A 12245-nucleotide genomic window follows, 5' to 3' on the forward strand; every position below is an offset into this window, starting at 1 on the left:
ACTCATACACGGAATCCAAAAAAATAATATAAATCAACTTCTGTACAAAACAGAACACCTATGGTTACCAAAGGGAAAGGTGAGAGGGAGGGATAAATTGGGAGTATGAGATTAACATCTACTTCAGCTTCATTGACTACATGAAAGCCTCTGACTATGTGGATCACAACAAACTGTGGAAAGTTCTTTAAGAGACAGGAATATCAGACAACATTATCTGTTTCCTAAGAAATCTGTATGTGGGTCAAGAAACAATAGACTCTTACATGGAACAAATGACCGGTTGAAAGTTAAGGAGTACAGAAAGGCTATATATTGTCTATTTATGCAACTTCTATGCAGAATACATCATGCAAAATGCCGGACTGGATGAATCACAAGCTGGAATCAAGATTGCCAGAAGAAGTACCAACATCCTCAGATATGCAGATGATACCACCCTAATGGCAGACTGTGAGGAGGAACTAAAGAGCCGCTTGATCAAGGTGAGAGAGGAGAGTGAAAAAGCTGGCTTAAAACTCAACATTTAAAAAAACTAAGATCATGGCATCTGGTCCCATCACTAAATGCAAATAAAAAGGGAAACTGAAACCAATGACAGACTTATTTTGGGGGGCTCCAAATCACTGCAGACTATGACTGCAGCCATGAAATTAAAAGATGCTTCCTCCTTGGAAGGAAAGCTATCACAAACCTAGACAGTGTATTACAAAGCAAAGATATCACTTTGCTGACAAAAGTTTGCATAGTCAAAGCTATGGTTTTTCCAGCAGTCATGTACAGATGTGAGAGCTGGACCATAAGAAAGTCTGAGCACCAAAGAATGGACATGAATTTGAGCAAACTCTGGGACACAGTGAAGGACAGGGAAGGCTGGTGTGCTGCTGTCCATGGGGTCACAAAGAGTCAGACACAACTGAACAACTGAACTACAATAATGAGATTAATAAATACATACCACACCTTAGATATAAATAAGGGCTTACAAACAATAAGGGCTTCCCTGGTGGCTCAGTGGTAAAGAATGTGCCTGCCAATGCAGAAGACATGGGTTAGATCTCTGGTCTAGGAAGATCCCACATGCTGGAGAGCAACTAAGCAAGCCCTTGTGTCACAACTACTGAGCCCATGTTCCACTGCAGCCCACTCACCCTAGAGTCTGTGTATCAGAACAAGAGAACACATCACAGTGAGAAGCCAGCCCCAACTCACTGCAACTGCAGAAAGCTGCATGCAACAATGAAGACCCAGCACAGCCAAAAATATCAATAAACAAAAATTTTAAAAAACAAACAACAAGGATTTACTGTATAGTACATGGGACTATGTTCGGGATCTTGTACTAACCTATAGTGAAAATGAAGCTGTATACCCAAAACTAACATAATATTGTAAATCAACTATTTGTTGTTTTAGTTGCTAAGCTGTATCTGATTCTTTGCGACCCCATGGACTGTAGCCCCCCAGGCTCCTGTCCGTGGGATTTTTCAGGCAAGAATACGGGAATGGAATGGCGGGTTGCCATTTCCTTCTCTGGGAGGTCTTCTCAGCCTAGGGATCAAATCCACTACTACTACTACGTCTCCTGCATTACAGATGAACTCTTTACCACTGAGCCAGTTATATTAAAAATAATCATCTTTAAAAGATACAAGAGAATGGAAAGCAAAACCAGAGTTGAAGAAGGTATTAGTAATCCATGGATGTCAGGCAAAAGACTTGTATAAAAAACATATAAGGAATCTCCATATATCAGTAAGGAAAGGGCAAACAATTTGATTTTTTTAATGAATTTAATAAACCTGAACTGACACTTCTCAAAAAATATTCAAATGGCTAATAGCCCATGAAATTGTGTTCAATTTCTTTAGTCATTTAAAATACAAAAGGAGACCATAATGAGATACCACTACTCATCCATCAGGAGTAAGAACACTTGATGTTTGCTTGGATACGGAGCAATGGGAAACCTCATTCCTGGTAGGAGTATAAACTAATACAATTACTTACAGAAACCTTAACATTAATGTGTAAGAGTGATTTTATGCATAACTTGTCATCAACAAATTCTACTACTAGATATATATCAAAATAAAACACATGCACATATGCACCAAAAGACACGTAAGAGGTTGCTGACACCACATAACTCTTAATAATCTAAATATTCAACACCAGTAAAACAGACCAATGGAAGTGTATTTTAAAGGAGTATTATACAACAATGAAATTGAGCTACTTCAGCTACACGCAATCTCAATTTTAAATTAAACTAGCCATACATGCTATAGTCCATGGGGTCACTAAGAGTCAGACACAACTGAACGACTTCACTTTCACTTTTCACTTTCATGGAGAAGGAAATGGCAACCCACTCCAGTCTGGGTTCTTGCCTGGAGAATCCCAGGGACGGAGGAGCCTGGCGGGCTGCTGTCCATGGGGTCGCACAGAGTCAGACACGACTGAAATGACTTAGCAGCAGCAGCAGCAATACATGAAAGATGCATTATGTGTAATTTCACATACATGGTTCAGTTCAGTTCAGCCACTCAGTTACGTCCAACTCTTTGTGACCCCATGGACTGCAGCACGTCAGGCTTCCCTGTCCATCACCGACTCCCAGAGCTTGATCAAAGTCATGTCCATCGAGTTGGTGATGCCATCCAATCATCTCATCCTCTGCCTACAATTTTTCCCAGCACCAGGGTCGTTTCAAATGAGTCAGTTCTTCATATCAGCTGGCCAAAGTATTGGAGTTTCAGCTTCAGCATCGGTCCTTCCAATGAATATTCAGTACTGATTTCCTTTAGGATTGACTGGTCTGATTTCCTTGCAGTCCAAGAGACACTCAAGAGTCTTCTCCAACACCACAGTTCAAAAGCATCAATTCTTTGGCGCTCAGCTTTTTTTATAGTCCAACTCTCTCATCCATACATAAAGTGAAGTGCAGTGAAAGTCCCTCAGTCATGTCCAACTCTTTGCAACCCCACAGACAATAAAGTCCATGGAATTCTCCAGGCCAGAATCCTGGAGTGAGTAGCCTTTCCCTTCTCCAGGGGATCATCCCAACCCAGGGATCGAACCCAGGGATCGAACCCAGCTCTCCCGCATTGCAGGAGAATTCTTTACCAGCTGAGCCACAAGGGAAGCCCTTCCATGACTACAAGTCATCCATACATGACTCCTGGAAAAACCAAAGCCTTGACTAGTCGAACTTTTGTCAGCAAAGTAATGTCTCTGCTTTTTAATATGCTATCTAGGTTGGTCATAGCTTTTCTTCCAAGAAGCAAGCATCTTTTAATTTTATGGCTGCAGTCACCATCTGCAGTGATTTTGGAGCCCAAAAATATAAAGTCTGTCACTGTTTCCATTATTTCCCCATCTATTTGCCATGAAGTGATAGGACCAGATACCATGATCTTAGTTTTTTGAGTGCTGAGTTTTAAGTCAACTTTTTCACTCTCCTCTTTCACTTTCCTCAACAGGCTCTTTAGTTCTTCTTCACTTTCTGCCATAAGGGTGGTGTCATCTGTGTCTCTGAGGTTACTGGTATTTCTCCCGGCAATCATGGTTAACCATACATGGTTAACAAGGGACAAAACTAAAGTATAGTATTTCAGGCTATAAGCTTAAGTAATAAAACAATAAAGAAAAGCAAGAAATAAAAATATGAATTGTATTTACCTTTAAGGGCAAAGAGATGGGAAAGTGACTTAGAGGAATCATAAAGGAGGCTTCTGGGGAGTTAACTGTTTTGTCTCTTGGCATAGTAGTGGTTAGAAGGGTAGTGATTAGAAGGGGTATTCACTTTGATAAATCATAAACCTTATTCTGTGCACTCTTCTGTTTGAATGTGTATTTCAAATTTTTTTAAAAGGTTAACACATTCAATTATATACAAGATACATTAGAGATGGTGAAAATGAAAATAGGTACAGTGATACCTTTTATTTGCAGATAAAGACCTCAATGAATAAAAGTGTAAATAAAAATGACAAGGGAAAATGTCAACACTGGAAAGAAATTTTTAACAGAAAGAGCTACCATTTGTTGATCCCTTAATATTCTCATTCTGATAGATGGAAAAAGTGAAGTTTATAATGTAATCAAAATTAGATAAAAAGTGGGCTTCCCTTGTGGCTCCGTGGTAAAGAATCTGCCTGCCAATGCATGAGACACAGGTTCGATCCTGGGTGCAGGAAAATCCCACATGCTGTGGAGCAACTGAGCCTGTGTGCCAAGAGAAACCACTGCAATGAGAAGCATGGGAACTGCAACTAAAGAGTAGCGTCCACTCACCACATCTAAAGAAATGCTAAAGAAAAGCTACAAAGACGCAACACAGCCAAAAAAATAAAAAGTAAATAAAATTTTAAAATAAATAAAAAGTATTAAATAATATTAAGCAAACAATACCAAAAAGATAGTACAACAGAACTACAATTCAAGCCCAGAATTATTCCTCTGTAAAATCTACATTCTTTATACTATTATAATGGAAAACATTATAAAAATCAAATTCCATACACTATTAACCATATAATATAGGTTCTTCTTCTTTCCTTACTGTTAGTGCAGCCAAAAATAAATAAATAAATGAGACTTAAAGAAACCACCAGGATTTATAATTTACAATGCTCCACTAATGGAAAACTACTCTGCTCTAAGTCAGTTTGTATGTGACAAGAAAATTCTGAAATTTAAAGGCCTAAAAAGGGATGTCTATTTCAAGTGCTTAAACAGATCACTAAGTGCTTTCATATAAACTTCAGAGTGGTCAAAACCCCAAGAAAGGTCAGAAATCATGCTAAAACTCGTACTACTTTAAATGTCCAAACTCTGAAAAAAATTAACTACAGGGTCTGCAGAAAACATAATTACCAAAAACCCCCGGCAATTTAAGCTCCTAATTGCACCAAAGTATTAACTGTATTTAGAAAAACAGAATGAAAAGGGCAAAATCAAAAAATATTTTTTTATGACGAACGGTGCCAAATGATAGTTACCCATTCAAGTTATAAAATATTTGGTTGGAAAGTACATTATGTTATACTCTCAGGAAAAAAACACATCAATTTAGTATCCAAATAATTACATTATTAATTAAAACAGTATGACTAATTTTAACTTTGGTTTATTGGTCTCAGTTGAGCTACAAAATAACGTTATGCAAACTGACAACAGTCCACAGTTAGCAGTCACAAAAAGGCTGGGAACAGAAAACTGAAACTGAATTCAAACTTTTTCTCTAGTAAAGGACTCCTTTTCGAGAGAGAGTAATAAATTAGTCTTTAATGAGGCTTCCATAATAGACTTTAACCAAGCATTAGTAAAATTAATTCAAGAAATAAATTTAATTCAGGTAATATTCCTAAGGAAAACTGTTGATAAATTATTTTGTGAATTTTCGATTTCAAACTCAATCAAATACTTTGTCTAAATTTATTACAGCTTAAAATTAAAATGTCAACACAGGATTCACTCAAAATTTTATTTTTTCCTTTTTCTACCAAAGGAAACCAAAATGAATAGAACTTCCTTTCAAACAAAGTCAATCAGATTAACAGAATTAAGTGTTAATAACAGCTACAATAAATAACAGCTATCAGTAACTAAGTATTTACTATTTATCAAGTACTATTAATAAGAATTTAAAATCTATCTTAAAACCTCATCACCATCTTTCAAGGCAGATCACCATACTTATCATTCCCATTCTACAAATTAAAAAATTGAAGCTCAGATTCAGAATTCAAACACAATTGTTAATCCAAATGCCAACTATGAATTCAAAGTGTATATTCCTAACCTACAAAAGCTACATTGCCGTTACAGGTAGTATTTTCAACCTATCCAAGGAACCAGGGCATCTGGGGGCTAAAAATGGTTCAAATATGGAAATGGAGGTATTCAAAACGCTTTAGAAAGGCAGTGTCCTGTCCAGTGTATTTCTACACTGGAAACAATGAGACGAAGTTATTTTGTTGGGTCTTTTTTACCCCTTGTATTTTTATTTTACATACACACTTGAAATATTTCACAGTAGTTATTATTTACGGTGAGTCAGTTAACACAAGAATTCTGGCTTTGGCAAAGTTAGATTTAAGTTTTCCTGTACGATTTTTTAAAATGATGACCAAAATAAAAGGTTATTTCAGGTTAAATTTTAATATAGAGACAATAAAAAATATTTCTGTGTTTCGGCACATACTGTGTTTCACATAACTGACATTAACATACAAAAGAATTATCTTCTTTACAAAGGCAAAAAGAAATGTTAGCTTTTTACCTGTAATACAGAGGGAAGTCAGACACACTATAATAAAGCCCTGGGCTAGGCTAACCATTATTTAAGAAACCAAAAACCCTAAGAAGTCAAAAATTTGCCAGTACAAAATTCCAGACAAGGAAAGCTAAAAATCAGCATAAGACTGTGTAAAGCAATCCATCTTACGTTTCAAATAAAAGAGGTAGATAAATTTACATTTTTTACTTAAATTCATTAATTTTTTCTTGCGATGCCACACAGCTTGTGAGATCTTACTTCTTTGACCAGGAATTGAACCCAGGCCACGCAGTGAAAGCACTGACTCATAACCATTGATACAAATTTTAATTTTACTTTAGTGAAGACTGAAAAAAAAAAAAGACTTCTATACTCAACTTTTTCAAAGTATAATCCAGAAAAAAAAAAGACTATTGAACATAACAAATCTTCATAACCTTTTTCTGGACATATAAATGCATGTTATTAATATAAGTCTTTATTCCCAAGATTAAAGTCAATAATCAATAATCAATTAAAATAATCAATAATCAATTTCAAACAATACTTACATTAGACACAACTGTAATAAATGCATGTGCTATCAGAAATGGTAAAGTTTCAGGAGTTCCATATTCAAAGCAGTCCTTCATAAGAGAAAGGCCATTTTTCCCACAAAACAAACATACATAACGAAGCAAATGCAATGGTACTTCTACATCCTGAAGAAAAAAAGAAAATTATTTTAAAACTTATCTGAGGTAATTTTCATTTTATTACCAGTACTGGAAAGATACTGGTCAGACATAAACTCAGACTGTATGAACAAAATAATAAAATTTCCATAACTCTAAAAATGAAAAAAGATAAGCACTTACATTCATATCACAGAATGCCCCTAAAATGTTGCTTTCTTGGGTTGATATATCCTGATTAAGAAGAAGAAAAAAAAAAGGTAAATGCAATTGCATCACACTATCACATAACCATCTTTTAAAACCACAATTTTTTAAAGACCGATTTTACAAAACCTCATATTTTACAACTATTACTCTTCATGAACAGTAGTATTCCAACTGAAGTTAATATGATTCAATTCTAAAGTATATTTTAACTCTTCTCTGAAGAAATAGAACTAAGATGGAATGGAATGGGTGAATTTAACTCAGATGACCATTATATCTACTACCATGGGCAGGAATCTGTTAGAAGAAATGGAGTAGCCACCATGGTCAACAAAAGAGTCCGAAATGCAGTATTTGGAACAATCTCAAAAATGACAGAATTATCTCTGTTCATTTCCAAGGCAAACCATTCAACATCACAGTAATCCAAGTCTATGCCCCAACCAGTAACGCTGAAGAAGATGAACAGTTCTATGAGGACCTACAAGACGATTTAGAACTAACACCCAAAAAACATGTCCTTTTCATTATAGGGGACTGGTATACAAAAGTAGGAAGTCAAGAAACACCTGGAGTAATAGGCAAATCTGGCCTTGGGAGTACAGAATGAAGCAGGGCAAAGGCTAACAGAGTTTTGCCAACAGAACACACTTGTCATAGCAAACACCCTTTGGCACTGTTTCCACTGTTTTCCCATCTATTTCCCATGAAATGATGGGACCGGATCCCATGATCTTCGTTTTCTGAATGTTGAGCTTTAAGCCAACTTTTTCACTCTCCACTTTCACTTTCATCAAGAGGCTTTTGAGTTCCTCTTCACTTTCTGCCATAAGGGTGTTGTCACCTGCATATCTGAGGTTATTGACATTTCTCCCAGCAATCCTGATTTCAGCTTGTGCTTCTTCCAGTCCAGCGTTTCTCATGATGTACTCTGCATAGAAGTTAAATAAGGAGGGTGACAATATACAGCCTTGACTTACTCCTTTTCCTATTTGGAACCAGTCTGTTGTTCCATGTCCAGTTCTCACTGTTGCTTCCTGACCTGCATATAGATTTCTCAAAAGGCAGATCAGGTGGTCTGGTATAATGTTACCCTGCTTATCTAACTTATATGCACAGTACATCATGAAAAACACTGGGTTGGAAGAAGCACAAGCTGGAATCAAGATGCCGGGAGAAATATCAATAACCTCAGATATGCAGGTGACACCACCCTTATGGCAGAAAGTGAAGAGGAACTAAAAAGCCTCTTGATGAAAGTGGAGAGTGAAAAAGTTGGCTTAAAGCTCAACATTCAGAAAATGAAGATCATGGCATCCGGTCCCATGATTTCATGGGAAATAGATGGGGAAACAGTGGAAACAGTGTCAGACTTTATTTTTGGGGGCTCCAAAATCACTTCAGATGGTGACTGCAGCCATGAAATTAAAAGACACTTACTCCTTGGAAGGAAAGTTATGACCAACCTAGATAGCATATTCAAAAGCAGAGACATTACTTTGCCAACAAAGGTCCGTCTAGTCAAGGCTATGGTTTTTCCTGTGGTCATGTATGGATGTGAGAGTTGGACTGTGAAGAAGGCTGAGTGCTGAAGAATTGATGCTTTTGGTCTGTGGTGTTGGAGAAGACTCTTGAGAGTCCCTTGGACTGCAAGGAGATCCAACCAGTCCATTCTGAAGGAGATCAGCCCTGGGATTTCTTTGGAGGGAATGATGCTGAAGCTCAGTCTCCAGTACTTTGGCCACCTCAGGCGAAGAGCTGACTCACTGGAAAAGACTCTGATGCTGGGAGGGATTGGGGGCAGGAGGAGAAGGGGACAAAAGAGGATGAGATGGCTGGATGGCATCACTGACTCGATCGACGTGAGTCTGAGTGAACTCCGGGAGTTGGTGATGGACAGGGAGGCCTGGCGTGCTGCGATTCATGGGATCGCAGAGAGTCGGACACGACTAAGCGACTGAAGTGAACTGAACCAAATGATTCTTACCATCTTTCGATTATCAATGAAAAGCATTAAAAACACGACTCATGTCGTGTTCTTACGACTACATTTTGGAGTTTTGCATGAACTGATCCCCTTTTTGTTGACCAAGGTGACATTTTTTAGAATGATTAATAAACATCTGATATCATATAGGAGATGTATTAAAAGGTTTCTTTATGGGAAGATAACAATAATTAAGAATACTAGAAGACAAAGCACAATCTGATTTGAAGTAGTTTTATGGAAAATTCTAATAGGGAAAATACCCACCTCCTGGACTATATTTTTAAATAGTCTCAATTCACTGTTGCAAACATTTTCAGTAAAGAACAATTTTTTTCCAGATGAAGAAAGACGTTTAGAGAAGTCAGTATGGAGGTTATAGAAAAATAAGCTGGAAAAAACAGCCTTTAAAAAAAAAAAAAGGCATGTGGTAGATCTGTTAATGCCCACAAATCTACCTATTCGTGGATGTATAGAAAAACATAATGTACTTTAAAGTTAAAAATGAAACTTTACCTCTCCTCCCAACCACATATAGAATCTACATCACACCCCTTTGATCTCAGCTGTCCTTGTGAACTGTTTCAACAAACAGAATATGGCAAAGTTGATACTGTGTGATTTCCAAGACTGGACTTTTATTATAAGACTTTTACCCTTATCCAAGGTAAGGAGCAGCGGCTACGCTTTGCTGAAGCAGCCGTGAAGAGATACCCCACGTCCAAGGTAAGAGAAACCCAAGTAAGACGGTAGGTGTTGCGAGAGGGCATCAGAGGGCAGACACATTGAAACCATACTCACAGAAAACTAGTCAATCTGATCACACGGACCACAGCCTTGTCTAACTCAATGAAACTAAGCCATGCCGTGTGGGGCCACCCAAGACAGGAGGGTCACGGTGGAAAGGTCTGAAAGAATGTGGTCCACTGGAGAAGGGAATAACAAACCACTTCAGTATTCTTGCCTTGAGAACCCCATGAACAGTATGAAAAGGCAAAATGATAGGATACTGAAAGAGAAACTCCCCAGGTCGGTAGGTGCCCAATATGCTACTGGAGATCAGTAGAGAAATAACTCCAGAAAGAATGAAGGGATAGAGCCAAAGCAAAAAGAATACCCAGTTGTGGATGTGACTGGTGGTACAAGCAAGGTTCGATGTTGTAAAGAGCAATATTGCATAGGAAGTTGGAATGTCAGGTCCATGAATCAAGACAAATTGGAAGTGGTCAAACAGGAGATGGCAAGAGTGAACATAGACATTCCAGGAATCAGCGAACTAAAACGGACTGGAATGGGTGAATTTAACTCAAAAGACCATTATATCTACTACTGCGGACAGGAATCCCTCAGAAGAAATGGAGTAGCCATCATGGTCAACAAAAGAGTCCGAAATGCAGTACTTCGATGCAATCTCAAAAACGACAGAATGATCTCTGTTCGTTTCCAAGGCAAACCACTCAGTATCACTGTAATCCAAGTTTATACCCCAACCAGTAATGCTGAAGAAGCTGAAGTTGAACGGTTCTATGAAGACCTACAAGACCTTTTAGAACTAACACCCAAAAAAGATGTCCTTTTCATTCTAGGGGACTGGAATGCAAAAGTAGGAAGTCAAGAAAACACCTGGAGTAACAGGCAAATTTGGCCTTGCAATACGGAATGAAGCAGGGCAAAGACTAATAGAGTTTTGCCAAGAAAATGCACTGGTCATAGCAAACACCCTCTTCCAACAACACAACAGAAGACTCTACACATGGACATCACCAGATGGTTAACACCGAAATCAGATTGATTATATTCATTACAGCCAAAGATGGAGAAGCTCTATACAGTCAGTAAAAACAAGACCAGGAGCTGACTGTGGCTCAGATCATGAACTTCTTATTGCCAAATTCAGACTGAAATTAAAGAAGTAGGGAAAACCACGAGACCATTCAGGTATGACGTAAATCAAATCCCTTATGATTATACACTGAAGTGAGAAATAGATTTAAGGGACTAGATCTGATAGACAGAGTACCCGATGAACTATGGACGGAGGTTCGTGACATTGTACTGGAGACCGGGATCAAGACCATCCCCATGGAAAAGAAATGCAAAAAAGCAAAATGGCTGTCTGATGAGGTCTTACAAATAGCTGTGAAAAGAAGAGAAGCAAAAAACAAACAGGAAAAGGAAAGATATAAGCATCTGAATGCAGAGTTCCAAAGAATAACAAGGAGAGGTAAGAAAGCCTTCCTCAGTGATCAATGCAAACAAATAGAGGAAAACAACAGAATGGGAAAGACTAGAGATCTCTTCAAGAAAATCAAGATACCAAAGGAACATTTCATGCAAAGTTGGGCTCAATAAAGGACAGAAATGGTATGGACCTAACAGAAGCAGAAGATATTAAGAAGAGGTGGCAAGAATACACAGAAGAACTGTACAAAAAAGAGCTTCACGACCCAGATAATCATGATGGTGTGATCACTCACCTAGAGCCAGACTTCATGGAATGTGAAGTCAAGCGGGCCTTACTTAGAAAGCATCACTATGAACAAAGCTAGTGGAGGTGATGGAATTCCAGTGGAGCTATTTCAAATCCTGAAAGATGATGCTGTGAAAGTGCTGCACTCAATATGCCAGCAAATTTGGAAAACTCAGCAGTGGCCCCAGGACTGGAAAAGGTCAGTTTTCATTCCAATCCCAAAGAAAGGCAATGCCAAAGAATGCTCAAACTACCACACAATGCACTCATCTCACACGCTAGTAAAGAAATGCTCAAAATTCTCCAAGCCAGGCTTCAGCAATACGTGAACTGTGAATTTCACCTTCAGAGGAACCAGAGATCAAACTGCCAACATCCACTGGATCATCGAAAAAGCAAGAGAGTTCCAGAAAAACATCTATTTCTGCTTTATTGACTATGCCAAAGTGTGGATGATACTAAACTGTGGAAAATTCTAAAAGAGACTGGAATACCAGACCACCTGACCTGCCTCCTGAGAAACCTATATGCATGTCATGAAGCAACAGTTAGAACTGGACATGGAACAAGACTGGTTCCAAATAGGAAAAGGAGTCCGTCAAGGCTGTATATTGTTAC

General features: G+C 38.1%; 1 protein-coding gene across 6 annotated transcripts in view; it reads right to left on the reverse strand.

Annotated features, from left to right (window-relative positions):
* Positions 1 to 12245, reverse strand: part of USP34 (ubiquitin specific peptidase 34) — a 241283-nt gene that overhangs the window by 171602 nt on the left and 57436 nt on the right. For all 6 annotated transcript variants that reach the window (XR_009496463.1, XM_059891776.1, XM_059891779.1 and 3 more), the window contains exons 4-5: positions 7144 to 7194; positions 6838 to 6987 (exon numbers count right to left, since the gene is read on the reverse strand). Coding sequence is in view for 5 of the 6 variants with exons in the window: in XM_059891776.1 (XP_059747759.1) it covers positions 6838 to 6987; positions 7144 to 7194 (201 nt within the window). In the remaining variant the exon portion in view is untranslated. The remainder of the gene's footprint in view (positions 1 to 6837; positions 6988 to 7143; positions 7195 to 12245) is intronic.

Source organism: Bos taurus, chromosome 11 (genome assembly GCF_002263795.3).
Source record: "Bos taurus isolate L1 Dominette 01449 registration number 42190680 breed Hereford chromosome 11, ARS-UCD2.0, whole genome shotgun sequence".
Lineage (NCBI taxonomy): Eukaryota > Metazoa > Chordata > Mammalia > Artiodactyla > Bovidae > Bos > Bos taurus.